Source organism: Pelodiscus sinensis, chromosome 1 (genome assembly GCF_052426305.1).
Source record: "Pelodiscus sinensis isolate ZL-2025 chromosome 1, ASM5242630v1, whole genome shotgun sequence".
In the NCBI taxonomy this organism is placed as follows: domain Eukaryota; kingdom Metazoa; phylum Chordata; order Testudines; family Trionychidae; genus Pelodiscus; species Pelodiscus sinensis.
This window is the reverse complement of record NC_143052.1, coordinates 196360695-196380845: the sequence shown is the minus strand read 5'-3', so window position 1 is coordinate 196380845 and position 20151 is coordinate 196360695. Positions and strand designations below refer to the sequence as shown.

The following is a 20151-nucleotide window of genomic DNA, read 5'->3' as shown; positions in this document are numbered from 1 at the left end:
ATGAAAACACGCTAGTTAGTTCCTCTTTTTAAAATAGTAATCTAATTTGTTTATAGTCAGATTTTCATGCTCTAGCGTAGTGCTACATAGTTAGGTTTGCAAAATACTGTGTCACACAGTTGAGTTGTGGGCAACCGGAATTTGAACTGTAACCTACCATGTAGTGTCAATTTAAAAAGAATCTATTTTATAATGCTGAAGAGGATCCCACTGCAGGATTGCCTATTTTAACAGTTTATACTGCAGGACAATTAATTTCATTGTACCATCACCTCTCAATCAAATGACATCACCTCTTGATGAAACCTCAGTAGGCAAAAAGAACAAAAGATCTTTGTTGTGATGACAATTATGCAGCCTTGATGCAACATTGTGACTGAATGATATTCCACTAGTCTGACATATTTGTCAGTACACCTGTATGGTGCACCAGTATGCAGATGATCCCCTTTTGATATCAGGAATCTTTTGTAAAAATTGGGGTAGTAACTCCAATTTTTACACTGTTACGTTAACAATATCTTTGAGTTGTATTACTAATACTTATTCAGCGATCTAATCAAACATAGATCTTTGTCATTAAAACTGATATTTTAACTTGTACTTTACTTTAAACTTGACTAAGTCTTCTATGTATGTAGGGAAAAAATCCCTATCATTTATACACTGCCAAGCCAGTTTCAGACTTGATGTTAGCAAGCACAACTTTGTTGACTTAAACAAGATTGCACCCGCCTGCACCGCCTCTGAAAGTGGTCCAACAAACTTATTTATTTCCAAAACAAACACACTGATGCATCTTGTGTGTGTGTGTTTTTTTTTTAAGGAATGCAGTTATGAATACCAACTGTGACTGAGTAATCCTACAATAACAAACTAGGCTGCCTCCAAACAGAGAGGGCAAAATGACAATAAGGAAATAGATTTCAGTTTTCCCTTTTTCTGTGTGGGAATGGTTAGACTCATTGAAATGGTCTTGGAAATAAAGATTAGGGACTGGATTTTCCATTCCAGTGGAAATACCCACAGGGTGAGCCTTGGGAGGAAGACTACTCAATTTACATTTCCCAAATCCCTCAATCCAAGGAGGAAAGTGTGGTACAGGGGAGCCAACAGAGTTGAAGGAGCAGGAGTGGGGGCAGCCAGCCCTCACTGCTGCCCAAAGTGCTCTGCACTGCCTCTCCCCCACCCCGTGCTCTCAGAGCCATCTGAAGCGTGCTGTGTGGGGTTCTTACATTCATTTAAAGGACCTGGGGCTTTGACTCCAGGCTCCCAGGCAGTTACCCCCTTTTTCCTCCCATGTTGGCAGGCCTTCGTGTGTTTCCTCGTCACTCAGGGGATAAAATGTAATGGTGGTACAAACACTGCATGTAAGCCAGCTCTAAGTGGCCATGAGAGCAATCATAACCCCACCAGTTGGCAAAGAAAACAGAATTTTCAAAGGGACACTGCAATTGACAGGCACAGTATGGAACCATTTATTTTAACCTACCATACAATGAAAAATAACACTCTGACCCTTACAAACCCCAACCCTTCATGGCCAGAACTTGGCATGCCTACTTGGCTATACTAGGGATTGCAGATGCATTTGTGCTCTGCTCCCCCACTCTCTTTCTCCTTGCCTCTTCCAGCCTACGCAGTTTCCTGACACGTAGGTCCTGACTCTGCCTTGCCTTGCACTCTGTGCAGCATTTTACACTCACTTGCATAAGATGTAAAGGGAAAAGATAATCAGACCCTTGCACCAAATTCTTGTAAAGTCCAGCTCTCTGCTCCTGTTTGGAAGCCATACATCACAAGTATTTTTTTAAAAAGTTATTTTTGTGGTATGTTAAAATTTGGGCTTGTCAATCTAAAGTGTTCCATGGAAATATCAGTTATGTCTGCTGTTTGGAAACAATACTGAAAGAAAACAGCAATTATAATAAATACATAGCTAAAGAAGGGAAAGATCCAGTATAACAAAGGAACTATTAAGGTAATGTTTTCTTTATAACACCTGGGGCACTGTTCCCATACAGCTCCTTTTATTCATGCTTCATCTCGTTTTCATGAGCTCCACTGAGACTAGAGAATTAGCTTAATAAGAAATAATAATAATAAAAATAGAATGTTTGTCATGTGAGGCTCTCAGAGCACTTTGCAACGAGTAATTGATTCTTACACACAACTGTGAACATTATTATCCCCATCCTACAGAATGGTACAGAGGTCAGGGTCATACAAGCAAGTGAGTGTTAGACCCTTGGTATTGAATCTAACTCCAGACTCCCAATCCCCATCTCTTCAAGATTATTTATGGTCTTTCACCTACATTTCATCCTCATATATCTATCTGTACCATGCCTGCTCACACTATCTGAATGGAATGGCCAGTGTGATATGCATGCCTGAACCACATGCATTGATAAAGCAAAACGATGCTTGAGGTCCCTAAAACGATCCCATTTTAGGTCTGAAGGGATGAATACTGACTTTCTGTAAATCTATAAGATTAGCCTGTAAAATGTTATGGTCATATAAAAATTGTGTGTAGGCCAGCTCTCAGTGATCATACTGGGAAAATCATGACCTGCTATTAATGAGCAAAACCAATCTGAAATGTAAGTGTTCTTTTAATGGAACAGTGTCAAAGTTATTTAAACAGAAGAAAAGACATATGTCTTGAAAGTTCTTCTGTATTATATATGTCTCACCTCTGATACCAGTAATGTATTTTATAATTAAAAGAATGCTTCACTATAGCCAGACATAAGAAAAATCCCATTCAATTTATTGAACATCCCAATGGAACAAAGAGGTAGATATGGCATAGAATTATGTAGATGGCATGCAGCTCATGAACCATGTAACAGACTGAGTTATACAGAGTAAACCTCAAAGGGTACAACTCTTGCATCCAAGGGATCATCTTAATCCAAACAGTCAGGCTGAACATTGCATGCTAGGACCTGTCTTCTAATAAGCTCTGTATTAAAGATGAGGGTTGCTGCATTGTTCCATTTTATGCAAATTGGGTTAAGCCTTTGGGTTCCTGGCATGTGGCCAAAGTGTCAGCTATTCATCTGAGCAAAGTCTGTGCATGATCCTGGCAGCAGCAGATCAATTTAAATAGCAGACATGGCATGGCAGGGTGACCCAGACAAACTTTCAAGGTTAAATCAGATTTTCAGATTTCCATACTAGATGGGATTATTGGTGCACATACTGTGTTAAAGCTGAATATATATACGTGCCCCAGTGCATCTTTCAATGTCTCTCTGAAAATATGCCCTACGAACAATCTTGTGAATATTTTCCACATGCTGGGGCTTACCCCAAACGACACGCCTTTCCCCCCAATGTGTAGGGGGTTCTTGTGCGTTACCTCTGGCATGCGCAGGGCTACAGCGTCGCCTCACCATCTCCAACTCTTCAAAACCAATGAGTCGGACGCCAGCGCACCGTGGTGCTTAAAGCCCAGGACTTCCAAAAATGCTATTTCGGTTCTTATGTGTGTGCTGAGCTTTTGAGCTGCGGGTCCATGTTGAGGCTGGTTCCCCTCTGCGCCCAGGGAAGCGAGGCGCTTGCTCCGCTTGCACATGCAAGTGGCGCGTCTCCTGTGGTACAATGGCCCGAGGAGGAGCCTGGGCTGCAAGGAAAACACCAGCCGCGGCACCGCACGCAGCCTAGCAGTGGGACCCGGCTCCGCTCCCGCCTTGCAGGGGTTAATTCCGCCTGCGCCCCCCGGCACCGCAAGGGTTAATTCGCCCCGCGGCGCACGGGGAGCGTGGCAGCCCCCTCCTCCTCCTCGCGCGCGCTCACAGCCCCGGCAGGCAGGGTCCCTCGCGCCGTGCCCCTCCCCTGCAGCAGCCGGGCTGCCCAGGGGGCTAGTGGCTGGGGCCCCGGCGCCGCAGGGGTTAAAGACTCCTGGGTGGTCCCCGCATTCAGGGACTAGTTTGGGCTGCGGCGGCTCCCTTAGTTCATTGCGGCTGCGGCGCGCGACGGGTTAATCCGGGCCGCGGCGGCTCCGGCAGGGGGCGACCCCGCCACGATAACACCCGGCTCACGTGACGCCCGGGACAGGTGCCCGGTTGGCTTTCGCTCCCCCCCTCCCTTCTTTTGCCCTGACGTCACCGCCCCTCGGTCTCCGGGGCGACGGCTCCATCGGCCCGCGCGTCAGAACAGCTCGTCTCTTGGCAACGGCCCGATGTCTCGCTCTCATTCAGCCTCGCGCTTGGGCGCGCGTCTCTCTGGCGTCAAAGTGACGTCAATGGGTCTGTCTCGGTTTTCGGGAGGGGCGGGGGGGGGGGAGGAGGAGGGAGGGAAGTAGGCGGGAGAAGGGGAGGGAGGATGCCGCGTGCTCCTCTGCCCCCAGCAGCAAGCCCAGAGCGCGCGCAGAGAGCCGCTGGAGCAGGAGCACGGCGCGAGCCGGGGAGTGGGGAAGTCCCGCGCGCAGGTAGCCGGCGCGGCGCGAGAAGGGGCGCCCGGGCAGAGCCGCGCGAGGCTGCGGCGGGCAGAGCCTGGCGCCGCGCGCTCCTCTCCGCAGCCTCCGTTCCCCGCTGCTGGGGGGTCGCTGCTGCTGCTCTGCGCGGCCGGGGGCTCGGCTGGCGGCGGCTCGGGGAGCGGAGAGCAAGTGCGGGAAAAGCAGGGGCGGGCCCCGCTCCGCGTGCTGGGAGCGTTCCCGGTAAGCCAGGACACCTGGCGGGCCCCTGCCCTGCTTGCAAGGACTGGGGCGCCCCGCCGAGTCAAAGCGGGTGGAGGAGGGCTGGGGTCCCAGGGGCCGGGAAAGCGCGTGGCTGTGCATTGCTTTATGAATTGCTCTTTGCCCTGAGTCGCTAATACCCGGCATTTGCTAGGGAAAAGTCTCTCGGGACATTTCTTAACCTACCTCCGCTTCTGAGCGAGGCGCTGGGGAAAGTTGGTGAATGTCTTCAAGAAGTTGGGTTGCATGCCGTCTGCCTGGCTCTTTCGGCGCTTTCCACCCTGCATCATTTAAAGATCCTTTGTTGCCCTGAAACCTTTAAGATCTGATCAGGGTTATTGTCTTTCTTTCCTCTTGAAAGGAAAAGCAAAAGGTCCCTTTGATTGATCAGTGTCTATCCTGTCTTCACACAGGTGCAAGGCTGAAAGAAGAGCGCTTATGCATACCTTCTAAATACTGATTGTTGCCTACCAAAATCTAAGCCATGGTGATCATGTCAGATTATACCTCTGTCCCCACTCCAAATCAAACCCAGCGAAGGCCTCTCCGGGTTGGATTTTATGATATTGAGAGGACCTTGGGAAAAGGCAATTTTGCAGTAGTAAAGCTGGCCAGGCACAGAGTAACCAAAACGCAGGTGGGTGTGGAATCTACTCTGTAGTTTCATATAGGAAACCAAATTTTAAAGGGCATGAAACTTTCTGAGTAAGGTTTTTTCTTTTTGTCTTCACAAATGTGGTGAAATAAACTGACATACAGTAAGACAGTGGTCTAGTTGTCTACTATACAAGCTATAATCAAGCTTGTTGATCTAAGTGTAATAGCGATAATTGCTAGAACTATAGGTGAGAGGTTTTTTTGTTCCTTGGTGGTGTAATAATACAGTTGATGTAAAATAAAAACAAGTCAATTTATGAAAAAAATATTGGCAAACTGTATTAACACTTCAATGTAATTATATAACCCTTATGTGGATTTTTTTAGAGAAGCTACAGTTAGGCAAATTTAAAGCAGTTTGTGTAGGAAGAAAGCATACAATCTTTATTTTTAAAAATACTAAGAATTTTGCCTTTTTAAATCGATATGAGTAAGAGTTTTCTTATTGATTGGTTTACAAACTAAACTTGTAATATGTGATAAAATTCTGGGGAGGGGGGTGATCCTGCACTAATGGGTATCGACTAGGTGACTTAATAGATACTTTGCAGAAATCAGAACTATAGTTCGATTCATTACTTTATTTGTAACCTTTTTTTGTGAACTAGATAAATTAAAATATATTGAGTATGGCAGAAGTCACATTCTTTTGAAAGCTTCAGAGGGGTAGCCGAGTTAGTCTGTATAGGATAAACTTAAAAAACAAATAGTCTGGTAGCACTTTAAAGACTAACAAAACATGGAGAGTTTTGTTAGTCTTTAAAGTGCTACCAGACTATGTGATGTTTAAGTTTATTCTTTTTAAAGTCAGCAGCATCAGTACATATTTTATAAATGTCTGGATTTGTTTTAATTTATAGGTTGCAATAAAGATTATAGACAAAACAAGATTAGATCCAAGTAACCTGGAGAAAATTTATAGAGAGGTTCAGATAATGAAGCTTTTGAACCATCCCCACATTATCAAGCTGTATCAGGTAAGAGATCAGTTCTGATGTCTGCATTCATGTTAACTGTACTTACATACCAGGGCTTTGGTTGCTAATGATCTTATCTTGCACATGGTTCTAAATCACAAGTGCAAGGAGAGAATTCACATTGTACTTTTTGAAGTATTTAAACAAATACAATAAGCATTGTATTTAAGGTCTTTTTCTTTGTTCTCTTTGGTTTATTGTATGATTAGACTGAGTAGTGTATTGGGTTGTGGTTTTGTTTTTTTAATTTTAAGTAATTGTAGTGGAAAGAGTCATAATTGACTGTTAGTTTTGGCTTGAATGGAATTGATCTTGAAATTGATGGAACTGACTGTTTTGTATTTCTAAGGAACTGATTTTTCTCTGTGATTCCAATGCGTTTTCAGTTTTTAGAAGCCATAGAAATACTCTTACTTGCAAACTTATAGTTAACTTATACAGTTAAGCTCTTGTAAGATAAAACAGAACTTCCACCATCTTCTACACTTTATTTTGTGTAATTGTCTAAGTTTTACTTGAGTTCTTGTTCCAATAAATATTAAGTGTAAGAACAGACGAGTGTGCTGTACAGAAAATGGGATCACTGCTGATGCTAAATGTTTGATCTAATTGGCATTTGGGTGTAAGTTCCTCCTAATCGTCTTAAATGGTACCATGTGGATTTAAGAAGATGTAGTATCACAATTTCAGGTCAGGGAGATAAGGTAAAAGATGGATTAAGAAATACAGCAGCAGATCTAAAATGGCAATGTGAAAACACTATTATCACTTTGGATCTTTACCTAGTTTTTGTTATTGTAGAGGTCATTTAATACCTAAAGTAGAAGGGCCAGTAAGGTAAATGCTCAAGTGAAAACCATTGTTTTTTAATTACCTTAACATCCATGGAATATTCAATATTTATATGAGTAACCATTACAAAATTAATTGGTATTCATGTCTGACATCACTCTTTGTTTGTAGGATTATTTAAGATACATAACTGTTAACAATAATCTTTGTTGATTTTTCTCGAGTTAAATGATACAATTTTCACCTCTATTTCAAAGCTCTAAAAAATAGCTTAAATTCCACCTTGTTGAATCAAATTATTTAACTGGACAAATGACACAAAGTTTAACTTCCCAACTGATTTTTTTTCCTCTTCGTTGTTGTAACTTATATTGTACCTATTTGTCAGTATTTTAGAAGTAGGGGTGGAATTAGATGACATACTAGTGTTTGATATTGGGGTTTTTGTGTGTTTCAATGCCAACATCTAACTTTCATCCACATGGCACCTTTCCCAGAACACTTAAACTTCTTCCCTTCAGTTTTTGAAAATTGTAAACCTCTCTTCCTTTGCTCCCTTTTTGTTTTCATTTGTGCATGATGTGTCAGAGAGAGGCAGGGGGAGATGAGAGCTCCCTTCCCTCTCTTTGACATATATCCTTTTCAAAAAACAGCTGAAAATACAGTTCTCATTGAAGAACCATTCTTGGTAAATAGGTCATGTTAAAATTTGAAACACAAAGGAAAAATGTCCCAGTGACTTAAAAACAAATGTGTTGAATACTTTATGGGGGTTGTATGCTTGTGTTCTTCCAAAAAATAATCATTTTGGCTAGTTTATAATCTATTTTATAAAAGCCAGTAACAAATATTTAAAAGTAAATCAGTACTAGCTCAGTAAATGAACTTTTAGCTAGGACTGGCGCTTGCTGTTAATGGGCATCAAGCAACACAGTTTTCTCAAACAGCAAGCTTTGCTTTGCAGAGCTGTCACACTGCAAGCTAATTTGTTTCTGATACCAAGTGGGATTGAGGTATTTGATATAACACGTTCACTGTTTTCTTACTGTAAATATCTGTTCTAATGATCTTAGTACCTGCTAGCCTTTTTAACAGAAAGTCCTTGAATTCTGGCAATCTGTTTTTTAATATAAAATCTCCTTGAGTGATCAAAATTGATTACCGAATAATTCTGTTTTGCTTAAATTACAATAACTTGTTAATTAAAGCTTGTGAAATATTTCATAAATCATTTCATAGACGTTTGAGGGAGAAAAAAGTATGTAGGAAGCAAATGATTGTGTGTGTTAGATATGCAAGCATTAATTCATTATCTTTCTGAATAGCTCTGTATGCAAAAGGAATACCGCAAAGCAGGCATAAAGGCCTTTATCTACAGTTGCTGTAAATAATTGCACCGAGAGGTTCTAGATTTAGGACATATGCTTTTTTATGAAAAAAATAAAAGTAGATCTCTGAAATTGTATCATCTCAACTTTTGTCTTGACAGGTGATGGAGACAAAGGATATGCTGTACATTGTTACTGAGTTTGCAAAAAATGGAGAAATGTTTGGTAAGTTCTCACTGAAATAATTAATGCTTACTTAGATTTAGAAAACCCTACTTGGCACTCAAATTGGGTAATAAGATATGTTTTTGACATAGCATTAAAGGTTTCCCAGAAGTCTAGAGTTATGTGTCAGAATATCAAGTAGTAAATGCAGCTTCTTCCAGTGTTACTTCTTGTTCATATATTTTTTTTGGTGTGTGTTTGTGTATTACAGATCATTTGACTTCCAGCGGACACTTGAGTGAGAGTGAGGCTCGAAAGAAGTTTTGGCAGATCCTTTCTGCAGTGGAATATTGTCACAGCCATCACATAGTGCACAGGGATCTCAAAACTGAGAATCTTTTGTTAGACGCTAGCATGAATATCAAATTAGCTGGTGAGAACATTTATGTTGTTACCCTTGCTAAAATATAAAGCAGGAAATAAAATCCAATTGCTGTAATCTTAAAACAAGATGCTTCTGTAAATGTGTGATAAAATAACTTTTAGAAACTGCTGTATAGAAGCATATACTGATGATACTTTCTTCTGAATATATCCTCTTATTGCAAAAACCTAGGTTAAGTTGAACTTTCATGAGTCAAGGGCTTGTGTACATGGTGGGATAAAGCACGCTACAGGGATATGATTTAAGTGCACTAACATGTGGCACACTAATTGGTTCATGTAAACCCTGCTGGTGCATGATAAAATTCCCCTAAATGCACTAGGGAACTATACTGTGCATTACTCTATCATGTAGACAACTAATTCTGCTTTCCTTCCTCTTCTCTGGTTTTGAAATGTTAACCTGGAATTTAATTAAGTCTCACTCAGACTCTATCTTTACTTCAGACTTTGGATTTGGAAATTTCTACAAATCAGGAGAACCCCTCTCCACTTGGTGTGGAAGCCCCCCTTATGCAGCCCCTGAGGTTTTTGAAGGCAAGGAATATGAAGGACCTCATCTTGATATATGGGTAAGTTTTGTGTCTACAGTGTTCACATTTTATTGATCATTAAAGTCTCTGGGCTTTCATGATTGCTCACTCTACTCCAGTTTCTTTCATCTGTGCTGTCTTCTGTTGACAGAGCCTTGGCGTGGTGCTTTATGTCCTCGTTTGTGGCTCTCTCCCTTTTGATGGACCCAATTTACCAACTCTGAGACAAAGAGTGCTGGAGGGACGATTCCGCATCCCCTACTTCATGTCCCAAGGTGCATTTCCTGGAACCTTAACTACAGAAAAGGGGCTACAGACAGGGGCTGATTGGTAATTTGGGTTTTTTGTGAAGGAATCAGTTTTCTTCTTCTCCATCTGTTAGATTCTGCCTTTGTCAATCCCCTGAAAAGATACAGATGGGAATATTTTGCGACCACTCATTGCACTTTCACTTTCTTAGGCTCTCAGCAGCGTTTCATTAGTGGTGTACTCGCAGCATACGGTAGCACTTTCTTTCCTGGGATCTGTTAGGGTATGTCTACACAGCAGCATTATTTCAGAATAACTGATGTTATTCCAAAATAACATAGTGCACATCTACAGTACAAGCCTTTATTTCAAAGTAATGTCGAGTTGGAGGACTTCTACTCCTGGTAATCCTCATTTGACGAGGATTAAGGGAAGTTGAAGGAAAAGTGTTCTTCCTTCGACTTCCTGCTATGTAGACAGAGCCAAAAGCTGAATTAAGCAGTTTTGACTTAAGCTACGCAATTGACATAGCTGAAGTTGTGTAGCTTAATTCGACTTTAGCCCTGCTGTGTAGAATCATAGAACACAAGAACTGGAAGGAACCTCGAGAGGTCATCAAGTCCAGTACCCTTACACATTTGAATATATCTAAAGGATTCAACACTTTTTATTTCTTAGATTATCAGTATAGATTTTAAAAAAATGGTTAATTCACACCCTTCTTGGGAAAATGAGGGTTTTTGTTTTTGTTTTTTAAATAACATTATGATATTGGGCTGTAATCCTAGGTCAGTGTAGTTCTCAAAATATTTTAATTATACACAAGTGGTATATTTTAAAATTCAGAATATGTGATCAAGGACAGTAAAACAATAAGCTGTTTCTTGAACCATCTTGTGAAAAGAGAAATTAAAGGGTATTGGTAGTACTGTGATCATTTGGATTTAAAAATAGGTCAACTAGATTTTTGTATTTTTTTTTTTTCCTCCCTAGTGTTAAGGACTAGGCCTTAAAAGCATCCTTTACCTGATCCAATTCTAACAAAATGATCAAAGCTGATTACATACAAGTAAGGGCTAATATCGAAACACTATGGTGTTTAGGTGACAGACTATGCTCCACATTCAAACTTACTGTAAGTAGATGCAACATCCATAGAATTGCACTCAAAACTGGTCTGACATAATGCTGCTGAAGAGACATTTTAGTGCTTGAGTGCAGCAGTAAAATAATTAATAGCCTCTTAGGTGTGGCTGGCTTATATTTTTATCACTTGTTAAAGGCATTTTCTGTTTGGTCCAGACTGTGAAATACTAATCCGACGGATGCTAGTTGTGGATCCAACTAAACGAATAACGATTGCCCAGATAAAGCAGCACAAATGGATGCAAGCAGACCCTTCTCTCCAGAAGCAGCAGTCTTTGTCCTTTTCCATGCATAACTACAACTCTAACCTGGGTGATTACAATGAGCAAGTTCTCGGGATCATGCAGACTCTTGGGATCGATAGGCGGAGAACAATTGAGGTGAGCCCTGCTTTGTCCTGCTAGTGTGAGAGGTGCTTATCTCTTAGACACTTGCTCAGTGACTAATCAAGTACCAATGATTAGATAACACTTTGCATGAAAATCAATTTCTTAGGAAGACGTTAGCTGCTTTTTTTTCTAGTTTTAAAAGATTTTGTATAATAAATATAAAATGCATACCTGATCAAAGATTAACTTGGATTCAGTATAACTCCATGAATACATTTTTACTGATTTATAAATTACTGGACACAAATGCCATTAAGTTCTGATTTCATGTTGGTTTTTTGAGTTCTTTAAGTTGATTTATCTGTATCTCAAGAATCCTTTAATATCCTCCAGTCTCTACAGAACAGCAGCTACAACCATTTTGCTGCAATTTATTACCTTCTCCTGGAGCGCCTCAAGGAGTACCGTAACAACCAATTGTCCAATCGTCCAGTGACCAGCCGTCAGCAAAGACCAAGGAGCTCTGAGCTCAGTAATGCTGAGGTAAGAAGGTGAATTATCTAATATCAAGTCATATCTGCTTTTATTCTTCTGTGCCTTGCTGTACCGTTTACTTTATTTAGCAGACTCTGCTGCTCATAATGTTATGGGAAAGCGATAGGGGTCCTCTGAGTCAAACTTAATCTTTGTCCTCAGGCTAGAGGGTACAATATTCCATTTTTCAGGAGGAGGCCTTTGGTGCTTGATTGAATACTAATGGCCCATTTCCTAATAATTGGCACTAGTTTATGTTCCAAAGAACAGTTTGTTTCCACTCTTAATAGTTTGCCAAGTGATCAGGCTTCTCACTGAAATACACTCTTTTTAGAAGTACAGCAATTAAACTGCCTCCGATTCCTTGCCACTGCCACTTCCTTCAGATTTTATTTTTTCTTCCCTTTTTTTTTTTTTTACCCAAAAAAAGGGGGAATCTACTGTGAGGTGATTAAGATTCAGAACTGACGACAGAAGATCTGGGTTCTATTCTGTGCTTGCTACAGACTTATGTCACGTCAGGCAGTTTTCTTAATCTCTCTATTTCATTTTTTCCTTTTCCTGTGAAGGGGAATTTCATGGGTTCCTGTGTACATGTGTGATGTGAGGGTAAATTTAATATTTGTCAAGTGCTTTGAGTAGCTTGGGAGGAAGATGCTTTAGAAACTCCATATGCAAACAAAGTTTGAGGTTATGAATTGCAGTTCATAAGATGCCTTCTCTAAATCTTTTTGCCTTCAGATGCCTCAAGACAGCCTTGCGAGTGAATCCCTGAGATCGTCTCTGCTTTACCATCAACCTCAGAACCTGATTCAGTCATCCTTGCAGGCGGACATGGAATGTGACATGAACAATCCATTACAGGTTGGTGCTCTCAGCTAAATATCACCCACTTGCTTTTCTTCTATCAATTTGAAGTGTCAAAGGCTAAAAGTATATTTATTGCTTCTGCCCCTCCATATTTAAATATTTAAGAAATACAATGTTAAGGCCCTTTTATCACAATATGCTTAATAAAGGCACTGTGAGAGGCTTTTCAAAGCCCTTAAAAATGAGATTTTTTTTGCAAAAACAAATACGTTGCTTTTCACTTATTTCCTGTATTCTTATGTTTTTGTAGCCAGTATTCTTTCCTGTGGATCCCAACTTCAGTGGTCTCTTCAGGAATCGCTCCATCTCTCCCAACAGTTTACTAGAAACCACCATTAATGAGGAAGTGCGGCAAGAGAGAGACTTGGAGGAGGAAATCAAGGCCTACAACCCTCTTCACCTTCCTGGCAACACCAGCAGAAGGCACACGCTGGCTGAAGTCACTACTCATTTCTATCAGTGTACTCCTCCATGTAAGTCCTGAAGAGAGGAAAATCTCTGAGATATGGGCTGTGAGGGGTGGAGTAGGATGATTGCTCCCATAGAAGATGGCATACAGCAATATCAGTTATTGCAATTTTCACCACCATTCTGACTTAGGGTAGAGAACATCAGTAGCAAATGGTCTGCAATGTTCACTCATTGGGTATTTTTTTTATTTAAATAACATGGATTCTGAAAACTAGCCTAGAAATTACATTTTATTGCCCAGTTGTATTACTTGGGAGTGACCCCAGCTATTACTAGTTTTTTTTTTAAAATTGGTTACATATTTAAAGAGAAATGGAGGATATGATCTAAAGAAAAAAACACCCCTCCACCTCAGTACAACCTAATAAAGCAAGTAGGATCCTTCCTCTATTGAAAGCAATAGAAATGTTGCCATTGACTTAGCTGGACCAGGAGAGAGCCTTGTTGTGCAATTAAAAAATCAGAAATCCATGTTAGGGCTCTAGAGCCAAATAGCACATAATATAAGGGCAGATTTCAAGGAACCGAATTCTACATTGAGGGTACACCCTAGACAGCAAATGAGCACTGAACTCAGGTTATTTATGACCTCAGCAACCCTTGATGGAATCATGTCTTAGTACAACATGAGTTGCTGTTCTTTTGTTGTCTGAGACTTCTGACGATCGCAGGTTCTGTATGATTGCATTGTAGGTGGTCAGACTGATCTGATGGCAACTTTGTTTCTTCCTGTACTCATTTTGGAAATGTTCTCTCTTCCCCTTCTCCCCTTCATCTGTAGGCATAGTCATTTCCTCTTCAACAAGCCCCACAGAAGGAACTAGTTCAGACAGCTGTCTCACTTCATCTTCAAACAACAACTCAGTGGCTCTAACCAGCTGTTTGACAGATCAAGTAATGACTGGTAACCCAGCCACAGCCAGGATGACATCACCATTTCTGATTTCCCAATCTGACACTCCAGGGCTGCAAGCCCAGGGCTGCATGGGAGGTGCTTCTCTGCTGCCTGTCAGCTTCCAGGAAGGAAGACGTGCATCTGATACCTCATTAACTCAAGGTATTTCCTTTCTTGCTGTACAGTCATTTGTACACTTGTTGAATTAGTGTCACAGGGTAATATTTTGGGAAGCTTACTCTGTCTTATTGATCTGAGGTCTTTCTTTAGTGTCCATCATGATACCACCTTAGAACGTGACTTCATATAAGTCAGCTAGACTAGCCATTCCCAAATGCTTTATACTGCTATTACTCACCTCCAGTTTAGTTGTATGTGCCCCAGTCTACAGTCTTGCAAGTGCATAAGCTTTATTTCTGACAACAGGGTGTGCAGTTGTATATGAAGTGTCTGTTTCACCTGGAGTCTCAAACTAGTATGGTTACCCAGAGAGTTCAGGAATTGCTGATCTCTGACGAAGGAAAGGAGCCAGATGGGCATCCAGGCAAAATGCTAATGGTCAATAAAAATATATATATTTTTCTCACTTCCAGGCTTGAAGGCATTTAGACAACAGTTACGAAAGAATGCTAGAGCCAAAGGTTTCCTTGGCCTGAACAAAATCAAGGGCTTTGCTCGCCAGGTGTGCCAGTCATCATCCGCTAGAGCAGCACGCAGTGGTATGAGCCCTTTCCAGCATTCTCAGCAGAACACGTGCATGTACAGCAATGGAGGAGGCAGCAGAGAGGGCCGCAGCCTGCTAGAGGAGGTGCTGCAACAGCAGAGGTGAGAGAACATGCTCAGCATAGAGACGAGAATCAGGCAGTAACATGCTCTCTGTTAGTAAGGATGTTATAATCTGCAGGGAGCCTCCTCTGTGTAGCCCAGTGGGGCTCAGGGAGGTGCTCCTCCCCCTCGGGGTCAGTGGGTGGCCACTCCAACCCACTCCCCTGACACACCGTCTATAATAAAAAGTCCTTACAGGCCAGCCCTTGTTCTGGGCAGGGCGACAATATACCCCAAGGTCTGTTTTCAGGCCCAACCCTACTTCAGGGAGGGGCAGCCAGCAACTAAACAGTTTGTACAAGGCCCTAGTACCATGTGGGTGGCAGGAAAAACAGTTTGTATGCCCAAGCCCTGGATCAGGGCAGGGCTGCAGAGAGGCAGTTTATAAACCTGGGCCCTGGTTGGGGAGGAGGGGACGGACGGACTGCAAAGAGGCAGTTTATAAGTCCGAGTCCTGGTTCAGGGCGGGGCAGCAGGCAAACAGACATCAGTAGTTCAAGGCCCGTTTGCAGCAACCCCAGCTGGGTCCCCTTGCTCAAGTGGGGCTCAGGCCGCTGCACGAGAACAGCCAAGAGGGGAGACTGCCACCCACAAGTGGGGTGGCGGGGGAACGCAGGCCCTCTCACTCCACTGTGTCCCAACCCAGGGCCCTAGCAGCAGCAGAGCAGTCGGCTGCTGGGTCAGCGGGGATCCGTACTGCAACGCACTGACTTTCTGGTAAACGGGCCAGGTATTCCCGGGCTGCTTCCATTACTTCCCTTGGGCTGTACTTGTGTCCAGAGCAGGTCATCTGGGTACCATGGTTTGGAGTCCTCCAGCCAGGTAAACAAACTTTCTGGGCAGTCCTCTAGTAATGGGCCCAGCAGCTCAGGCCAGTCCTCAGCTTCTCCAGGTTCAGCTCCTCTCTTGGGAGTGCAGCAGAGGCTTCCGGGTTGCTAGGGCCAGGTGCTGCCCACCAACGTTCAGGGAGGGGCTCCTCCCCCCTCCGGGTCAGTGGGCAGCCACTCCGACCCATTACACTCTTCAGAGAGAGAGTCTCTGTTTGTAGTACCTCATTTTTGGTTTGAGAAAGAGGTTGAGGGTTTGGACTTCTTGACTCGTGCCCTGTGAGAGCAGACAAGCTACTTTACTTCTCTGTAACTCTGCTTATGCATTTGTGAAATGAGTACAATAGCGACCTACATATTTCACAGGAACACTGAGGCTGTGTCTAGACTGGCCAGTTTTTCCGGAAAATCAGGCCAGTTTTTCCGGAAAATCAGGCCAGTTTTTCTGGAAAAACTTGCCAGCTGTCTACACTGGCTGCTTGAATTTCTGCAAAAGCACTGACTTCCTACTGTAAGAAATCAGTGCTTCTTGCGGAAATACTATTCTGCTCCCATTCAGGCAAAAGTTCCTTTTGCGCAGATCTTTTGTGCAAAAGGGCCAGTGTAGACAGCTCAGATTTGTTTTCCTCAAAAAAGTCCCGATCGTGAAAATGGCAATCAGGGCTTTTTTGTGGAAAAGCGCGTCTAGATTGGCACGGATGCTTTTCCGCAAAAAGTGCTTTTGCGGAAAAGTGTCCGTGCCAATCTAGACGCTCTTTTCCGAAAATGATTTTAACAGAAAACTTTTCCGTTAAAAGCATTTCCGGAAAATCATGCCAATCTAGACGCAGCCTGAGGCTTTAAGATCGTCACATAAAAAACCACACATATGGGAAGGGCAAAACATCCTACTTCTGCCTGTCAGAGCTTTTTGTTTTATTTGGGGAAAAGATTCTTTCCCCTTCCTGCAACTGCAACTTTCCTGTGGCATAGAGATAGGGGCTTGTAGTTTGGTAGAGTTACAGTTCACAAATGTAGCACAGTCCTTAGTCACTTAAATGTGTATATTCATAGTAGGCCAAATTGTGACCTAATTCTGCTATTGTAACTTCCAAAGAACATCATCATTTGTATCTAATTTTACTAAACCGTTGCTCAAAATGCTTTAAATGCACCAGAAATATCAGCAGTGATTGGGGAAGTGCTACAGGGAAGAATCTAGGACAATGTGATCAAGAAGTATTAATTTCCTTCACTCTTGAATCTTATTCAGAATGCTCCAGTTACAGCATCACCAGTTGATCCAGCCAACGTGTCACCAGCCCCCTCAGGTGCCAGCAACACACTGCATCCTCTCTCGTGACAGTACAGGTACTTACAAAACATCTAACTCTCTTCTGCTGTCAGAGCTACAAAGGGAGAACTCATTTGAGCTGGCATTTAGTGGCAACACCCAGCTGCTCCAGCCTCACCTCTTTGGAGTCAGCGTCTCACCAGTGTCTTCAGCTGCTCATCTTCTAGATACCCATCTGTACATCAGCAGCAACATCTCTCCGATCACACCCACCAGCTTCTCTCAGCAACAGGATTTCTCTGTGCAGTCTCCAAGCTATGATGCTGCCAATTTGCAGAATGGGGATTGTGAAATGGAGGACCTCACATCCAGCCAGCTGGGGAAATTTGTTCTGGTGAAATGAGAGCTCCTGCTGTTGTAGCTCATACACCTCTTTTATTTTTGTAAAGGACTTCCACCATCGTACCACAGCATTAGTTATATGGATGGCTGGTGGTGTGTAGATGAGTGACTCTTAGAAGCAATAAATTTTGAAGTATGTGAAGAGGCTGCCTGGTTCAGAAAGCTAACCTTGTAGGACTGAAACAAAGCAATATGTGTCTTTTGGCTTCTATTATTCTTGCACTGAACAAATATGAATAGAAACTGAAATGTTTTTTGAAGAAAAATAATGAAGGGGTGAATGAGGGGTGAGTAGGGATGGGACGAGGAAAGGCTGGTAGAACACTTTGGTACTGTACTCAAAGTCAGACCAATACAGCTCTGCTATTATGCAAGACTAACAGCTGTCAGTAGTGGTGACACAACAGGGAGAGGCTTTTCAAAGAAGGGACCAGAGCCTCCCTTTTTCACAATAGTCATTTGAGCTTGTGAAGCTGATTACCTCTTTAAAAAACCAGTGGCATGTAACATTATGTATTGGTGAAAGGAAAAAAAAATGGAAGCATTGCCATTTGTTTTTGTTTAGTTGAACCAACACCTCCTCCCTAAAAACACTTATGCTTTAAATGAAAACTGTGAACTTCTTGCTTGATATATCATCTAGAACAGGTTAAAAACAAGGTTCTACTTGTTAGCACAGAAGCAATTTTAATCCCTCTTGGAATTCTGTCTCCTGATATCATGATCCAAATTGTCATGTCTTGTTTTGTTTTGTTTTTGTTGTACATCTCTAGGAATCTTTTAATGAACGTTAAATTGTTTTCCCTGTATTCCTGGAGAGGCACTGGGATTGAAAATAGGAATATTAGGCTGTGGTGTGGAACTGTTTGTTTCAAAGAATCCCTTCCCTCCCAGATGTTGCCTTTAATGTTGCCTGAGGGATATTTCTTAGTGCTGCACATTTTATTTCTGCTGCTAATTACGTTTTTACACATTTCATTATCAGGGTCCAGCAAGAACTGATTCTTGGGGAAGCGTGCAATATCAAGGTTATAATTGTACAGACAAAAGGAGTAGGCTAAAACAGAGTTCTACTCTAAAGGAGTACAGCTATTTCTGAACAAAACAATTAAAACTGAGTGAAACAGCACAATCTTTGGGTGTTTTGTTTTGGGTTTTTTTTTTTTTTTTGGTTTGGCTTTTTTTGGCATATTATCAATGAGGTTTTTTGATTAGGTGTTTTTATGTATGGTTTTTATTACTGTATAATGTGTATAATAGGAAGCAGAAAACAGTATATACACTACTTATTTTTATACTTTGTAATATACTTTTATTGTGTTTCTCTGACAGAGTGTAACTTATGTTGATGTCAGTGGAAGTTCATGGGCATAAAAGGGAGCATAGATCAGTCTCCTACATGAATTAGTGGGGTGGGGGGTGGTTCAGCTTTGGTAGCAGGTGAGCCAGCTTAGCCAAAAGTTAGCATCCAACTGTCAGAAAAATAGACCGAAACTATCTAAATGCTTAAAGGACCCAGCTAGTGTGACACAGGGTGCCTTCGAGTCACCGTGGCTTCTTGCAACCTGCAGTATTACACATTTTAAAAACAAATCTACTTCTTTTATAAAGCCAAAGATCAACCAGGTTAATTGGTTTGAGAAAAAGGGGTAAAGGTGTTATGTGGCTCAATGTCTGTGGCTTTTCATGAATTACCTGTTTATCTGTGTACCGTATCTGCATGTCTGTATTGATATATCTCGAGCTTGCTGCTGCTGCTGCTATGTGATCTGGAAGCTTCAAGGTGCCGGAAAATTATTTTGATTGAATCTTTGACTGGTTCCTTGCAGCAGAGAAAACACCAAAGTCTTGTGCTCATTTGCAATGTTCTTTTTTTTTAAGGGGGGGGCAGAGGGAGGCTGGAGAGAAGAAGTCAGCTCATCATAAAGCAGCAACTTTGCCTTCATTGCCACGAGATAGCACACATACTTAATACACAGCATTATTTCTTTTCAATATTTGTTTTAATGCCATAGATCAAAGGCCACAGAGAGAGTCTTTTTTGGTTTCCTATTCTAAGCAATGACAAGCACTTTACTTTCATAGGGTTTTTTGTTTGTTTTTTTCCTTTTTCCAGTTGCTGTAGAATCTCTTCGGAATTATTCCTGGAGCAGAAAGAGGTCACTTTTAATGTTTTTTGGTTTTTGTAGATATCTTGACAGTGCTGTTCTGCAGACTGCAATGCAATAGGCTATTTAAAGACACTATATGTGATTGGTTTAATTAAGATGTATAGTTTATTTTTTACCATGACTCAACAGATCATTTTATTTCTTATGTTAAAATGAGAAATGTACACCAAAATGATTGATGTGTTATTTAATATTTAAATAAAAATGTTTTAAAATACGTTTGTGTTGTGCATTATAACTTGATCCTGCAGGGCTCGTCTGAGAAGCTCTGACGTATCAACTTATTTTGATTTGTAGAGTTTAGACTTCCTTTAAAACTTAAGTCTATAGGACATTACTGGCATTTTCCATAGGACACTATTGGCATTTTTAGTATCTTACTATATAAGAGGAAGTTGTTTTAGAGGGCTGGTAATTGAGTCTTTTAGCCATAGGTAATGTCAGAATACAGCCCACGTCTCTGGTAATCAAGTGATGGTATCTGACAGCAGTGGCCTATGCAATGCAAATGGTTAAGCTTGATTCTGTTAGCAGTAGACAAGCATTCTGTCTGGCAGAGTAAGGTGGTACAGTGGG

The 20151-nt window shown here is 41.8% G+C and overlaps 1 protein-coding gene and 1 long non-coding RNA gene across 4 annotated transcripts in view; one reads left to right on the top strand and one right to left on the bottom strand.

The window, feature by feature from the left end:
- LOC112543825 (uncharacterized) overlaps positions 1–4258 on the bottom strand; it is an 82538-nt gene extending 78280 nt beyond the window's left edge. For both annotated transcript variants that reach the window (XR_016348086.1, XR_003087091.3), the window contains exon 1: positions 3371–4258. This is a non-coding gene — a long non-coding RNA (uncharacterized LOC112543825). The remainder of the gene's footprint in view (positions 1–3370) is intronic.
- Positions 4259–4287: 29 nt separating this feature from the next.
- SIK1 (salt inducible kinase 1) lies at positions 4288–19792 on the top strand. Of its 2 annotated transcripts, none has more exons than XM_075912441.2 (14): positions 4288–4441; positions 5101–5324; positions 6205–6321; positions 8603–8666; positions 8878–9039; positions 9498–9622; positions 9735–9858; positions 11135–11358; positions 11701–11850; positions 12583–12705; positions 12962–13184; positions 13964–14239; positions 14671–14902; positions 16982–19792. In XM_075912441.2, exons 2-14 carry the CDS (start codon positions 5172–5174, stop codon positions 17403–17405), a joined length of 2397 nt encoding a protein of 798 aa, XP_075768556.1. In that variant the 5' UTR covers positions 4288–4441; positions 5101–5171; the 3' UTR covers positions 17406–19792. The 2 variants fall into 2 exon arrangements, with proteins under 2 accessions (XP_075768556.1, XP_075768563.1); XM_075912448.2 differs by lacking the exon at positions 4288–4441 and adding an exon at positions 4471–4669.
- The last annotated feature ends 359 nt before the right edge of the window (positions 19793–20151 follow it).